The sequence below is a fragment of the Bos mutus genome, chromosome 23, assembly GCF_027580195.1.
Source record: "Bos mutus isolate GX-2022 chromosome 23, NWIPB_WYAK_1.1, whole genome shotgun sequence".
In the NCBI taxonomy this organism is placed as follows: Eukaryota; Metazoa; Chordata; class Mammalia; order Artiodactyla; family Bovidae; genus Bos; species Bos mutus.
This window is the reverse complement of record NC_091639.1, coordinates 302,587-319,013: the sequence shown is the minus strand read 5'-3', so window position 1 is coordinate 319,013 and position 16,427 is coordinate 302,587. Positions and strand designations below refer to the sequence as shown.

At 45.7% G+C, this 16,427-nt stretch overlaps 1 protein-coding gene across 1 annotated transcript in view; it reads left to right on the top strand.

Annotated features, from left to right (window-relative positions):
* EXOC2 (exocyst complex component 2) overlaps positions 1–16,427 on the top strand; it is a 122,152-nt gene that overhangs the window by 51,148 nt on the left and 54,577 nt on the right. Inside the window, 4 exon segments of the mRNA XM_005908027.3 lie at positions 1,612–1,730; positions 11,850–11,893; positions 11,896–11,974; positions 14,829–14,953. Coding sequence (XP_005908089.2) covers positions 1,612–1,730; positions 11,850–11,893; positions 11,896–11,974; positions 14,829–14,953 — 367 coding nt within the window.

The following is a 16,427-nucleotide window of genomic DNA, read 5'->3' as shown; positions in this document are numbered from 1 at the left end:
ATTCCTTACCTTTTCCCCACTAAAAAGCCTTTTTAAAAAGTATTCTTTGGTAACGAAGTTTAAAAGGAAGTAGCAATAATCTGTATCGTATTCTAAGCCAAGATTTTTGAAATGTAGTTTACAGTCTTTAATGTACATCCTAAAAGAAAAGTTACTGGATTAAGTCATTTAACCAGGGGAAAGCCTTAACACAAGTTGTACTTTTGAACTGAAACACTAGAGTTTCTGAGACAACAAATTTATCTTTCTTTATAAAACTCTTTTGTGTAATACCCATTAACAAGATGGTAGAAAGAGGATTATTCTTAAATTTTGGAAGGACTGAAGGGCCTTACAGTTTGAGGGGGTGCTGAGCAGAGGGACGTCTTGATCGCCTAGCTGTGCTGCTCTGTGCGTGCGTCAGAGAGGAAGGCGGGCGCGGGGCGGGGGTGCTGCGTTTACTGCTGGTGTGGCTCCAAGGGTGCTGTGTGAGTCCAGGCGTCTGGAGGAGGTGCTGCAGGAGCCCTGGGGGCACACACAGCTTCTCCTGCCTGAGGCGAAGCTCCAGCAGACAGTCCACAGGCTCAGCACAATGGGCTCCAGGCCCCTGTGAGTGGGGCCAGGATTGCGCCCCCTCCTGGAAAACCACCGCCTGGTTCGTCCTGGAGCGGGGCAGGGGTTGTTCCCGAATGCCAGGTCTTGTTTATCACTGACTTGCTTCTCCTCTGGTTAGCTGCTGGCTGAGAAGCCTGAGTAAGGAAGTGCTTGCTGCTGGAGGGCCCGGGAGAGACGCCCAGTTGTGTCCCTGCGAGAGGCCATGCTTGTGACTGTGACTAGTGACTGTGTGTTCTTAGACGAAACTTCAGCCCCAAGACAGTAGACAGCTTACGGTTTGTAGTAATTTTAAGACAGCAAGTCCAGCTTTTGGAGTTGATTTAATTTGCTTTAAGTTGTTATATTTACGTATTTCATGAGGGCTAAGTTTTGAATAATACTTGTCAATTTTTCAGCAGAAATCTACTTCAGTTGTCTATCTGGGTTGGAAATTTTCACAGACAAATAAGACTTTAAATATTTTTCAACCTATTTTAAAACCAAGAAAAATGCCCACCTCTACTGTATATTTTGAGGAATATCTTCTCACGAATCAGAGTTTAGGCTTACAGGTCAGTGTTTGCTGTCACCAGACCTCTGTGATGTGGTCCAAAGTCTCAGCTGCCCTGTTCGGAGCATAAAGAAAGCAGGGTCACACTGCCATCTGGTGGCCGTGAGTTTCAGACCAGAGAAGAAGGTCGTCTGGCGGAGACTCTGCTGGCGTTTCCTGTGTGGCCGAGAGCTGAGCAGGCGCATTCTGATCAGGACACTGCACGCTGTCTCTGTCATCTTGGTTGTCTTTTTATAAAGTCCTAGCGTTTTAAAATGTACTTTTATTGTTAATTGCATGCAAAGAAGTTTAAATATGTTTCATTTAGAACTGAATATTAAAGAGTAAGTATTGATGAATGCTTTACTAGTTGACGAGAGTTTTAAGTATCCCTAAAAGCCGTGACTTTAAGATACACTGGCTTTCGTTTTGACCTTATGGCTGTGCAGCAGAAGCTGACTCGGTCAGCCATTGCCTTGCCGTTTCAGGTACCTGTCCGACCTCCACGCGCCTGGCGACCCTGCGTGGCAGTGCATCGGGGCCCAGCACCGGTGGATCCTCCAGCTCATGCACGGCTGCCGGGAGGGCTGCGTGCGGGACCTCAAAGGCAAGGCCCTCCCCTGGTCGCTCGACACGCTCTGGGGGCACTTGGCTGAGGAGGGGCTCATGTTCCCGTGCCTGTGCCTGTGCCACCTTCCCCACCCCAACCCCCACCTTGAGCACCCTCCCTGAGCCAGGGACTGAGAGGCATGGGGTAAGCCTCAGCACGCCTGTCTCGTGCGGTCTGGCTGCATGGACAGAGCTTTGGGCAGCGGACAGTAACTCCAGCAGAAGTGACGCGGCGTGTAGGGATGGTACCTGTGTCCGTCAGCAGAAGCGTGCACTCGTCACTCCGTCAGCTGCCTGTTGGGCTCTTCTGCACACGAGGCCCTGAGCCAAGTCCAGGGGCGCAGACATGGGCCCTGCCCTCCCCTCTCGGTGACGCTGGGTTTGGGAGGAGAGTGAGGCAGTGTGGGAGCGAGGCTGGCGCAGAAGGGAGGCCGCGGGTGTTTGTGACAGCCTGTCGTGGGTTAGCTGGCTTGGATTTGAGTGTTCTCTAGTTGCGAATCAGTTTTTTTCTATTCTTAATGTTTAGGAAAACCCAAATATCTCTTTCCTGATGCCATATCCAAACTCCTGTTGTGCCATTAATTATTTTAACAAGTTTTAACAAGTGAAAACACAAGCAGCACGCATAGTCTGAGGTCGATGTGGATGTCTGGAGGCCTCAGTTTCTTGTGCTTGGAGTCTGCTCAGTTGGGCAGGCTCTCGCCCCGGGCTGCCTGACACAGTCCCCTGGTGTTTCTGAAGACTGTCGCTCTCGGCCTCCTCCCCTCCCCTCCCACTGTGTTAGACTCTCTCCTGGTGGTGCCCACACGCCAGTGGCTTTAAAGCTTCCAGGTGGTGGTGCAGCAGGCTTGGCAGGCAGTGCGGTGGGTGCGTGCTCAGGGCTGAAGTGCTGTGCTGAGCGGACCCAGGTGGTCTCCAGCCTCTCGGAGCTTGTCCTCTGGTGAGAGAGAAGTGGTTTAAAAAGCCACATGGGTGTTTATTTGTCACGTAAGTATAGTTGTGAGAGGTATTCCGAAGTGGGGAGTACAGAGCTCTGCCTCAGCCTGGTTAACCGGAGGCCCCGGAGTCTTCCTGGAGGAGGTGCTGTTGCCACTGAGCCTCCAGGAGGAGTGTGGTTTTCCAGGGAAAGGCCGCTGAAAGGTGGTCAGATGGCCCGGGGTACAGACAGGGCTGTGGTCTGTCAGAAGGCTTCCCTGCTCAGGCTTGTAAGAAACAATCTGGCTGCACGTTTAGTTTTGAAAATATTCAAATTTCTGGAAAACGTGTCTACTTTATAAAGACCGCACAGGAAATTTCATGCTCATTACATCCATACCTGAAAGCTCTGATACTCAATATCCCATCACTAGTCTGGGTCCTTCTTGGAGGTAAATGGAGATGCACCCTTACCTGGTGGAGTCCTTCCTTGTCATCTGGATGCTTCGTGCTGCTAAACTCACTCACCCACCACTGCCGAGAGGCAGCATCTCCGGGAAAAAAGACATTGGCTTCTGTGTGACTGGAGACCTGCCTTTTTATTTACTCTGACCAAGCCTGTTGTAGAGGTTGTTCCTTGCTGGCGGCATGGTTGAAGGAATGTGCGTTGACTGGAACCTCTTGTTAGTGATGAGGTTTAGGTAAACTTATTTCCATAAGTTGGTCTTTTTGATTGAAAAGTGCAACATAACAGTTTATAGCTCTTTGAACTTACTCCATAAATTTCATGACAATGCAGTATAAGTTTCCTAAATCCATTAGCCAGATGTTTATAGATTATGATCTTAACTGTCTTTTGACGTTCAGAAGAACATCCTGAGCCATACCCACCTGTTGTCAGCAACACAGCTAACAAAAACAATATAGACAGTCCTAACAAGTCCATACTCTTTAATTGCAAATCTGGTGTATTCTTTGAGCTCACATCAGAAGGAGTTTATTATTTTGGAGAATTCCAAACCTATTTAGGAGCACTAAGGGTGACCCCATGACCTCTTCTGTGTCTGCCCAGTTTAGACAGTTATCTGCTCACAACCCGTCTCATTGTACCTACAGCTCCTCCCTCACCCTGAATTGCTTTTGAAGCAGGTCACTTCATTTCATTTATAGTTATTTCAATATGTGATTTTCAAAGATAAACATGCTTTGTGAAAACTATATCACTTGAACTTCTTGAAAGCTATTATCATTACTTGAAGTGTTATCAGTACTTTCTTGATATCAAGCATTCAGTTAACTGTCAATTTCAAAAGCAGTTTAATATGTCCAGTAGCTCTTGAAGTACATAGATACTGTGACTTTTTAATCGATGGTCAGTGCAAAGGCAGACGATGGCAGTGCGGAGGCGTCACGCAGATGGAGACAGAACTTGTATTTCTTACGAGAATTAGCCATTGGTGACGTAGCGTCCACCGTGGCCAGTTGGCCCCTAGATGCTTTCCTGGTTGTCGTCATCAGCGTGTCTGTCCCTGGGCATGTTAGCTCTGCACTGTGCTCCTGTCTGCTGTGTGCAGGTGTGTAGTGATGTAGTGAAGGCATGTGTGTATGGTTCAGTTCAGTTCAGTTGCTCAGTTGTGTCCAACTCTTTGCAACCCCACGAACCGCAGCACGCCAGGCGTCCCTGTCCATCAGCAGCTCCCGGAGTCCACCCAGACCCATGTCCATTGTGTCGGTGATGCCATCCAGCCATCTCATCCTCTGTCGTCCCCTTCTCCTCCTGCCCTCAATCTTTCCCAGCATCAGGGTCTTTTCAAATGAGTCAGCTCTCCGCATCAGGTGGCCAAAGTATTGGAGTTTCAGCTTCAACATCAGTCCCTCCAATGAATACCCAGGACTAATCTCCTTTAGTATGGACTGGTTGGACCTCCTTGCAGTCCAAGGGACTCTGAAGAGTCTTCTCCAACACCACAGTTCAAAAGCATCAGTTCTTCTGCGCTCAGCTTTCTTTATAGTCCAACTCTCACATCCATAGATGACTACTGGAAAAACCATAGCCTTGACTAGACGGACCTTTGTTGGCAAAGTAATATCTCTGGTTTGTAGTATGCTGTCTAGGTTGGTCATAACTTTTCTTCCAAGAAGCAAGCGTCTTTTAATTTCATGGCTGCAATCACCATCCACAGTGATTTTGGAGCCCAGAAAAATAAAGTCAGCCACTGTTGCCACTGTTTCCCCATCTATTTGCCATGAAGTGATGGGACCAGATGCCATGATCTTAGTTTTCTGAATGTTGAGCTTTAAGCCACCTTCTTCACTGTCCTCTTTCACTTTCATCAAGAGGCTCTTTAGTTCTTCACTTTCTGCCATAAGGGTGATGTCATCTGCATATCTGAGGTTATTGTGTTTGTAGGTGGATGTTTATATAAAATATTGGCTTTAGTTATAAGTTTGCTTGGAATAACTTTAGTTTTTGTTGTTGTTGTTAATTCACAACCAGTTGTTCTGATGGACTCCCGGTTTACAGATATCCTAGTTATGTGTAACAGAAATGAGGTCAGTACGGGGCAGGATTCCTAAATATCATTTGGACTTTCTGTTGGCATCCTCTCATAATTACAACCTTGTGGGTCTGGTAGAAACCTGGGAAACTGTCTGGTTCAGACATGACTTGGGTCTACATTTTGCATATGAGGGAACTGCCTCAGAGGAGCCGCATGACTGCTCAGCTTCTCTCAGTCGGGCACACAGTGCCATGGACCTCTGTTCTGTTGCTGAAGCTAATGTTCCATCAGATGGGTTTCTGGACACAATGAGCTAATGGCGTGGTGGTGGCAGTGCCTGCGTCTCTTCCGGCACGTCTCATTTCTTGTGAATCTTCTTCACTTTCATTCAGGTCCTCTCAGGAACCTGTTTTCAAAACAAAGGCTTGTTGGGTTCTGAATCTAAAGAATGGATTGTGAGTTCTGTTGTGACATCTGCACTTGGACTTGAACACCAAAGAAGAGAAATTGATTCACCCACCCCAGGCAGAAGGGTTACGACCTGAGACAGTGTTTGTGATGTGAAACTACAGTTTTAAAAGATAGAGTGTAAATACTTCAGACAGGAGAAGATGTCTTTGTAAGTAAAGCTGGTTTTTATGCATTAATTTAAGGAACCTAATATAATTTTTTAAAAGTTTTACATGGTGGTTTGTGTTAAAAATGCCAATTGTATTTGTCTTGTGGTCTTCAAGAAAAGCTCATGAGCAGAGATGGTGGCAGATTTTCTGAGCCAGGGAGACCTGGTGTGCTGCAGTCCGTCGGGTCGCAGAGAGTCAAACATGACCGGGCTGAGCCAAGTCCTCCGTAAAAGCTGTGTTTTTCTAGGACAGGTTGTTTGCATATGAAGCTTTGTCCGCAGAGGTAGGTCCCAGGGTGCTATTCTTGTGGACGCTGCAGCAGCACCTTCTCTGGATGCCAGTTTTATGGTCATAGCACAGACCAGCCTGGTGAGTGGTGCCTGATGGTACACACCAGGACTCAGACAGGCGGTGACCGCGGCCCCTCAGCACGGCCAGCCGGGCACCCAGGAGCGCGTTGCTGCTCCTCGTGGCCTGCCTCTGTAGCCCACATGCTATCTTTTGGCTTTTCTAAGGGGAGACAAAGATGGGGAAAGAGCAAGAATAAAGATCGGCATTAAAGAATTCATCTTTAAAGCGTAAATGCCTGTGGACGAATCTGTTTTCTTCCAGCCTGAGGTAGTTAACTGTTCGGCTTCTCTTCCAAAACTTTTACCACCTTATAAGAAGTGTCATTTGTCTCTTAAAATTCCTATGAAATAGGGCCAAAATGAGACTAAATCTTCAGGTTTCCTGTCAGGAAAAGCCTTTGGTTTAACCCCCTACCGACATTCTCAAACAGGATTTTTAAAGGTAGCCTTCAAAGGCATTTTTTCCATTGTTCTGAAAACAAGTTTAAGTCTTAAAATACACGCTGACTCTTACCTAGTAACTCCAGGCAGCATCAGTCTGCTGTGGCCTTAGGACTTCCCAGCGACGTGGTGGGGCAGAGGCGGACCAGCGCTTCCAGAGCAGGTAGAAGCAGGAGCTTCTCGTGCACAGTCACACGGCAGGAGGAAGACTCTTCTGGGTGGCTCGGGTTCTCTTTGGAAATGTAGACTGATACGTCACACGGGAAAGGTTTGATCTGAACCATCACAGTATGGATCTGTTATAAAGGGAAAATATTAAGCATAGGCAGGCAAGCAAGCAATTGCTCAGTTGTGTCTGACTCTTTGCGATCCCATGGACTGTAGTCTACCAGGCTTCTCTGTCCATGGGATTTTCCAGTCAAGAGTACTGGAGTGGGTTGCCATTTCCTTCTCAGGGGATTAAGCATAGAGGCTGTGCTAACTATCTCCTCTTTTAAATATTTCAGACATTGACCAGATTATTAAGCTAATTATTTGCTGAAATAAAAATATTTGTTTATCCAATTGTCTTAAAATATAAAAAGGCTGTATTTTTCAACTGAAGCTCACCAAAATACATGCATAAATTATATTTCAAATTTATGTGCAGTTTTGTGAATGGATGCAGTATAACTAAACTTTTTTTTCTTGATATTTAAAAAATACAGCTGGGACCTTTATGTAGACAATCAGTGGGGTTACTAAATTTAATTCTAGTGTTTCCATAACGTAGGTTCAGGTGGCTCCTGGGCAGCTGGTTAGGTGTAGCCTCCACTAGGAGACTTGGTACAGATTCCTCAAGTCTTCTACAAAACTACAAAAACAGCTCTGTGCTTAAAAAGACAGTAAACGTCTTAAAAAGACAGTAAACATCTTTTTATACGTATATTAGATACGTTAATAAAATAAGTTTTATTTTCAGTTCAGTTCAGTCGCTCAGTCATGTCCAACTCTTCGCAACCCCATGAATCGCAGCACGCCAGGCCTCCCTGTCCGTCACCAACTCCCAGAGTTCACTCAGACTCACGTCCATCGAGTCAGTGATGCCATCCAGCCATCTTATCCTCTGTCGTCCCCTTCTCCTCCTGCCCCCAATCCCTCCCAGCATCAGAGTCTTTTCTAATGAGTCAACTCTTTGCATGAGGTGGCCAAAGTACTGGAGTTTCAGCTTCAGCATCATTCCCTCCAAAGAAATCCCAGGGCTGATCTCCTTCAGAATGGACTGGTTGGATCTCCTTGCAGTCCAAGGGACTCTCAAGGGTCTTCTCCAACACCACACTTCAAAAGCATCAATTCTTCGGTGCTCAGCCTTCTTCACAGTCCACCTCTCACATCCATACATGACCACAGGAAAAACCATAGCCTTGACTAGACAGACCTTTGTTGGCAAAGTAATGTCTTTGCTTTTGAATATGCTATCCAGGTTGGTCATAACTTTCCTTCCAAGGAGTAAGCGTCTTTCAATTTCATGGCTGCAGTCACCATCTGTAGTGATTTTGGAGCCAAAAAAAAATAAAGTCTGACACTGTTTCCACTGTTTCCCCATCTATTTCCCATGAAGTGATGGGACCGGATGCCATGATCTTCATTTTCTGAATGTTGAGCTTTAAGCCAACTTTTTCACTCTCCACTTTCACTTTCATCAAGAGGCTTTTTAGTTCCCCTTCACTTTCTGCCATAAGGGTGGTGTCATCTGCATATCTGAGGTTATTGATATTTCTCCCGGCAATTTTGATTTCAGCTTGTGTTTCTTCTGGTCCAGCGTTTCTCATGATGTACTCTGCATATAAGTTAAATAAGCAGGGTGACAATATACAGCCTTGACGAACTCCTTTTCCTATTTGGAACCAGTCTGTTGTTCCATGTCCAGTTCTAACTGTTGCTTCCTGACCTGCATACAGATTTCTCAAGAGGCAGGTCAGGTGGTCTGGTATTCCCATCTCTTGCAGAATTTTCCACAGTTTATTGTGATCCACACAGTCAAAGGCTTTGGCATAGTCAATAAAGCAGAAATAGATGTTTTTCTGGAACTGTCTTGCTTTTTCCATGATCCAGCGGATGTTGGCAATTTGATCTCTGTTTCCTCTGCCTTTTCTAAAACCTGTTGAACATCAGGAAGTTCACAGTTCAAGTATTGCTGAAGCCTGGCTTGGAGAATTTTTAGCATGACTTTACTAGCGTGTGAGATGAGTGCAATTGTGCAGTAGTTTGAGCATTCTTTGGCATTGCCTTTCTTTGGGATTGGAATGAAAACTGAGCTTTTCCAGTCCTGTGGCCACTGCTGAGTTTTCCAAATTTGCTGGCATATTGAGTGCAGCACTTTCACAGCATCATCTTTCAGGATTTGAAATAACTCAACTGGAATTCCATCACCTCCACTAGCTTTGTTCGTAGTGATGCTTTCTAAGGCCCACTTGACTTCACATTCCAGGATGTCTGGCTCTAGGTCAGTGATCACACCATCGTGATTATCTTGGTCGTGAAGCTCTTTTTTGTACAGTTCTTCTGTGTATTCTTGCCACCTCTTGTTAATATCTCCTGCTTCTGTTAGGTCCATACCATTTCTGTCCTTTATCGAGCCCATCTTTGCATGAAATGTTCCCTTGGTATCTCTAATTTTCTTGAAGAGATCTCTAGTCTTTCCCATTCTGTTGTTTTCCTCTATTTCTTTGCATGGATCACTGAGGAAGGCTTTCTTTTCTTGCTATTCTTTGGAACTCTGCATTCAAATGGGTATATCTTTCCTTTTCTCCTTTGCTTTTTGCTTCTCTTCTTTTCACAGCTATTTGTAAGACTCCTGCTCTTGTTTTTGTTGACTGTATAGAGCTTCTCCATCTTTGGCTGCAAAGAATATAATCAATCTGATTTCGGTGTTGACTATCTGGTGATGTCCATGTATAGAGTCTTCTCTTGTGTTGTTGGAAGAGAGTGTTTGCTATGACCAGTGCATTTTCTTGGCAAAACTCTATATTAGTCTTTGCCCTGCTTCATTCCATATTCCAAGGCCAAATTTGCCTGTTACTCCTTGTTACTTCTTGACTTCCTACTTTTGCATTCCAGTCCCCTATAATGAAAAGGACATCTTTTTTGGGTGTTAGTTCTAAAAGGTTTTGTAGGTCTTCATAGAACCGTTCAACTTCAGCTTCTTCAGTGTTACTGGTTGGGGCATAGACTTGGATTACTGTGATATTGAATGGTTTGCCTTGGAAACGAGCAGAGATCATTCTGTTGTTTTTGAGATTGCATCCAAGTACTGCATTTTGGACTCTTTTGTTGACCATGATGGCTACTCCATTTCTTCTGAGGGGTTCCTGCCTGCAATAGTAGATATAATGGTCATCTGAGTTAATTTCACCCATTCCAGTCCATTTTAGTTCGCTGATTCCTAGAATGTCGACATTCACTCTTGCCATCTCTTGTTTGACCACTTCGAATTTGCCTTGATTCATGGACCTGACATTCCAGGTTCCTATGCAATATTGCTCTTTACAGCATCAAACCTTGCTTCTATCACCAGTCACATCCACAGCTGGGTATTGTTTTTGCTTTGGCTCCATCCCTTCATTCTTTCTGGAGTTATTTCTCCACTGATCTCCAGTAGCATATTGGACCCCTACTGACCTGGGGAGTTCCTCTTTCAGTATCCTGTCATTTTGCCTTTTCATACATGGGGTTCATGGGGTTCTCAAGGCAAGAATACTGAAGTGGTTTGCCATTCCCTTCTCCAGTGGACCACATTCTGTCAGATCTCTCCACCATGACCCGCCCGTCTTGGGTTGCCGCACAGGCATGGCTTAGTTTCACTGAGTTAGACAAGGCTGTGGTCCTAGTGTGATTAGATTGACTAGTTTTCCTTGAGTATGGTTTCAGTGTGTCTGCCCTCTGATGCCCTCTTGCAACACCTACCATCTTACTTGGGTTTCTCTTACCTTGGGCATGGGGTATCTTCATGGCTGCTCCAGCAAGGCACAGCCACTGCTCCTTACCTTGGACAAGGGGTATCTCCTCACCACGGCCCTTCCTGGCCTTCAACGTGGATGGCTCCTCTAGGCCGTAAATTTTATTTTAAAGCTGTTATAATGAGGATATATATTAGGAAGTTTCTAAAGTTTATTTTTTGGAGATTTAAAAAAACAGTTTCTCTCCTGAATGTTTTTCACATTGTTGATCACGGTGTTGATTTAAAGAGAAAAGGCAAGTCCCGGTGGGCAGTGCTGGTCGTGTTTCCCCCAACCCGAGTCCTGCGTGGCTGTGCCCTCCTTGCTCGCCCTTGCTTCAGTGGCTTTAGAAGAGGCAGTGCTTCCAGACTCTTGTAGTAGGATTTTATTCGCTCTCTTTGAGATTTGTAAGCCATAGAGGATATACAGAAGAAAGTAGATCCAGGAGAGAGGGATCGGGGAACAGTGCCAGGTGTGACTGCAGTGGGGCCTGGTCGTCCTTTCGCTTTTGTCCTTCTTCAGGAGGAGGTATCGAGATGATGTTCAGGGTGCTGTGAATCTGATTCACGGTGCGTCCCGTTAGAATTGCTGCTGTTGCGGGTCAGCAGTGCAAGTTTATTTAAGCCCTTTTCGTACTAGATGCAGCTCAGCAGTGTTTTACACGATTGTGCATTTGTTTCTTAATCTAATTTGAAAAGACAAAATTAGCTTCCAAATTAAAATGGAGACTAGTGATAAGTACACTGGCATTTGAACATCTGATTTACTGTTGAAACAGTGTAGCATTCACTTGCGGCCCTGTCAGTGACACGTCAGCTTCTGGGATGTTCACAGTGTGGGCTGGGAAGGACCCAGGCCGGGCAGCTGGCAGCGGGAAGAGAAATGGGAAGCCAGGTCCCACAGCCCAGAAACAGAAATCGTGGATTCAGAGGCTTAACGGGAGCAAGCAGAGCTTTCTGCTGCAAGTCTGCTCACTAGACCCTGTGCCTTCCTTTCCCAGCCAAGCTGCTTTTCAAAAAATGAGTTTTCATCCTGGTTTTTATGTTTATGATCCCCCGCCTCTGTTTTCCAGACATTAATTCTAAAATGATACCTAAGTTTTGTGTCTGTACTAAGCCAGAGTAACAGATTTAATCCTCCAAATCTGTATGGTGGGAGTGACTTTTAAAAGTTATTTAGACAAAATATTTCTAGTTCTACTTCAGTTGATGTCTTATTTAAAAGATGGAAATTTAGAGCAAGGTCTAAATTTCAGTCCATTTAATTACCTAGTAATTTCCAGGAGTCCAAGGAAACACCGCCTCTCTTTTCAGGGCCCCCAGGCCTTCACAGCACCTCGCTGGACCTCGACGCAGAGGTGCGCGCCCCTCGCCCAGTCACCTCGGGCAGACGGCGTCGCTGAAGAGGGGCAGCAGCTTCCAGCCTGGTCGGGATGACGGTGCGTGTCTCCCTCCGCTTCTTTCAGATTTGTGTTTGTGTAGCTGCCGTTTTTCTCCTGGAAAATTCCATAATTACTTGTGTTCCTGCTGCTGTTACCGGCCATCATGCTTTCTACTTGTTAAGTAACAGCCCAGAAATTAAACTTAGCAAATCACAGTGTATTTTACATTGCACGTTAAAGAAATGCCATTTGATTTTTTAAGAAACCATTGGGCATAGGTCAGTGTTACTCACGTTTCTGTGGTTGAATTTTTCAAAATATGCCACAGAAAAAATTCTCTGAGAACTTCTTCAGGATGAATGTTGCAACAAAAGTTAATTTCTGTAGGCAGTACAGAAAAATAGTAGACAATTCTTTACCGAATTTTAAAATTTGGTTTGAAAAAGAGTTGCTCATTTAATATTAATCATAAATTGGTAATCGTCTTTCCTGGGGTAAGTAAGGCATCTCAGATTGTAATTGTTACATTTATTCCTGAGGTTGACATTTATCTGTTGTTTGTTTTCATATGTGAGATATAAAACACGTGGTCACAGTACACTCATGTAATGGTTGATGCTGTCAGTCACTGGTGACTTATAACCTCAATAATCAATATAAGGAATGCAAATGAGGTAATAGAAACATGTCTTATTAATTTCAAATACCTCTGAAGGTTATTTCAAAGTATTTCATATTATTCTTTCAAGTATTAGAGTAGAGACTTATTAATAATATGAATGAATGTCCATCGTAAGCACAACTTAAAATCAGATGATTCTTTTGTGCTAAATGAAAGGCTGTCTCTATAACTGTCAGTGTTCCCCCTTCCTACCCTGCTCCCACCAGACACTGGAGTAAATATCGGGAAGAACGGGGCTGCTTGCTTCTGTCCAGTGTGGAGCATGTAGCCCTGTGAGCAGAGGCCACCAGGGTCTGATCCACAGTCAGACTGCTGAGCATCAGAGCACACCTCCTTCCCTGACGAGGGCGGTGCGGTGTCTGTGAACCCTGTGTGCACCTCTCCCTGCTGCTCTGTGCTGCCCTGCTGCTCTGTGCTGCCCTGCCTCCAGCCGACCCTCTAACAGGCTTAACTCAGAAGTGACACTTGAGGCTGACTGAATTATATCTCCATCTCGAGTCAATTCAGTTCAGTTCAGTCACTCAGTCGTGAACAACTCTTTGTGACCCCATGGACTGCAGCGCACCAGGCTTCCCCTTCCATCACCAACTCCTGGAGCTTGCTCAAACTCATGTCCATCAAGTTGGTGATGCCATCCAATCATCTCATTCTCTCTCGTCCTGTTCTCCGGCCTTCAGTCTTTCCCAGCATCAGGCAGGGTCTTTTCCAATGAGTCAGTTCTTCACATCTGACCAAAGTATTGGAGTTTCAGCTTCAGCATTAGTCCTTCCAGTGAATATTCAGGACTGATTTCCTTTAGGATGGACTGGTTGGATCTCCTTGCAGTCCAGGGGACTCTCAAGAGTCTTCTTCAACATCACAGTTCAAAAGCATCAATTCTTCGGTGCTCAGCTTTCTTTATGGTCCAAGTCTCACATCTGTATATGACTACTGGAAAAACCATAGCTTTGACTAGATGGACCTTTTTCAGTGAAGTAATGTCTCTGCTTTTTAATACGCTGTCTAGGTTGGTCATAGCTTTTCTTCCAAGGACCAAGCCTCCTTTTAATTTCATGGCTGCAATCACCATCTGCAGTGATTTTGGATCCCCCCAAAATAAAGTCTCTCACTGTTTCCATTGTTTCCCCATCTATTTGCCATGAAGTGATGGGACCAGATGCCATGATCTTAGTTTGCCATGATCCATGTTGAGTAGTTCAGATTTATCCTGCCTGGGTTTTGTCAAGCTTCTTGCATCTACTTTATCACATTCTGAAAGTTTCATCAAATTTGGGAGATTCTGGGCAATCACTTTGTCAGACTTTCTGCTTCCTTTTCTGGACCCCAGTGGCATGTCTGTTGAGCCAGTGGGTTATCCATAGACTGCAGAGGTCTCATCCTCACCCGTCTTTCCACTCTGCTTCATTATAGAGTTGATTACTCTGCCTTCAGCTTCTCTGATGTTTTATCTTCAGTGGCTAACCTAAACATTTCACATTGTTTTTTCATCTCTAGAAGTTCCATTTAGTTCTTTTGAATTTCTTCCCTTTCTTTCCTCGTCATTTTCGTGTTTTCCTTTACTTGAACATTGTCCTTGTGGGTTAATTCCATCTCTGTCATTTACTCTTAACTAGTTTTCTCCCAGTTTTCTCGTTCTGATTCTCTTTCCCCTGCCTTTCATCCTGGCTAGTCATGTTTTTGTTTCTCAGACACTGGGAATGTTCAGAGTTAAGTGTCTGGGTTTTGTTGTCTCCCTTTAAAGAGTGTGAGACTTTATCAGTTACTTGCAAATAAGTGTGTTTCTTGCAAGGCTTGTGGTTAATTTGCTGGAGCAGTAGCCTTCCTTCTGGAGCCCCTGCTGAAAGGACTGGGCTGGTCAGGAGGACTGCTCCCTTCCTGCCTGTGGGGCTGCTGGGCCCCTGCCCTCCCCACTGCCCAGCTGTGAGGCTCCCTGGGCTCCTGGACCCCTGCCCTCCCCACTGCCCAGCTGTGAGGCTCCCTGGGCTCCTGGACCCCTGCCCTAACCACTGCCCAGCTGTGAGGCTCCCTGGGCCCCTGCCCTCCCCGCTGCCCTGCTGTGAGGCTCCCTGGGCCCCTGCCCTCCCCACTGCCCGGCTGTGAGGCTCCCTGGGCTCCTGACTGCACCACTGCCCTGCTGTGAAGTTAGTTGTGGGTTCAGCAGTTGTTCAAAGAGATTTTCACTCTTGATTCAAAAGTATATTAATACTGTTACCTTCTTTTCCCCTTTAGCGTGGAGATGCAAAACTCCCCATCGGGTGGCATTTGTTGAAAAATTGACCAAGCTTGTTTTAAGTCAGCTGCCCAACTTCTGGAAACTCTGGATTTCATATGTTAATGGAAGCCTTTTCAGCGAGGTATGTGTACAGATTTGACTATAGATGTAGCTCAGTCATTGTGAGTTTCTAGTTTTAATCATTTTAGATTTTGAAGTGACTTTTTTAAAACCTCAGAAGCCCAGAGCCTCTATTGTCAGATATTTTAAGATTAGTTGAAAATTCTATTCAGCCCTAACACTAATAGCTGTGTGGTCTTGATCAAGTGCCCTCCCTGTTCTGGCCTCAGGCCCTCGACTGTAGAGAGAGAGTAGTGAGTGTCTCCCAGGAGGTGAGTGAGGGTTTGGGGAGGCGGCCACCCAGAGAACAAGACTCTGGGGTGAGGACAGTGCCAGTCAGGCCGTGTTGTGGGTGAGACTGTTGTGCAGTTAACAGGAAGCAAATGACAAAACAAGGAGAAAATGCTCGCATCTTGCACCGGGTCTGAAGTGAGAAGGAATTTCCCGGTTGGACAGAACATAAAGATCCTGTTTTCTGGCCCCTGTGTGATCCACCTGAGAAGTTGCTTAAGCCTTTACATTCTCAGAAGCTGCACATGTGCTCAGTGTCCTGATCATAGTTGGTAGCACAGAAGTTAGGGACGTAAAGAAGCGGCTCTGCTGTCCCCCTTCCTGTCCACCTGTGACCGACCCCCCGGTCCCAGGGTGTAGACTGAGCCTTTTGTTAGTGGTTATAAAAAAGCTCTGTTGAAAGTTAATTGTGCAGAGGTCAGTCTCCCATACAGCATGTACAGAGTTTGGCCTTCACAAATGCAGACCTGCTTGTTGCTGCCCAAGGAGGAGCATGCTTTCAGATGTCCTGAAGCAGGTTTTGTCAGCGCTCCACTGCACATGGGCCCCACCAGCCCATGTCTTCATTCATCATGGCTGTGAGGGTAGCAGCCTCTGTGGGAGGCAGCGCCCCCACTGCCATGTCGTACCCTCACCCTCTTACCTGCCCCACCAGAGCAGGTCCCTCTTGAGACTGGAAAGAGGAGGTGCCTCCACATCAGTGCCTGGACAGGTGTGTTCATAGCTTCTTTTGCAGAGTGTCAGCGTTTGAACACCCAGTGTGTGTCGCTGACTAGCTGTGATGTGGCAGCTAACGGTATGTGAAATGCTTATGACAGTATCTGGCAGATATATAAGATGTTGCTCTTACTATTTGGAGAAAGTATTCTTTCCAGTATTTGAAGTGTCGTTGGCCTGGCACACAGTAGGTGTCTCATAGCTGTAAGAAGTGAGGCAGTGGTGTTGACCAGAGATGTGCAGGGCGACACTGAGGGCTCACATACCTAAGGGAGCGGTGCCCTGGAAACTGGCTGAAACTCATTGTTTTTTTCCAGCAGAGTGTTTTTCCTTCCAGTTGTATCAGTTTCTGGAGGTGCTCTCCCCCTCTGCATGGACAGTAGTTATCTCATCTTGAGTCTTTTTAGAGTTTTTGATCTGGAATAATGTAGTGAAAAGGGACTATATTTTCCTGCCTTATAAGTTATACCTAGTTGTGGTAAATGTCT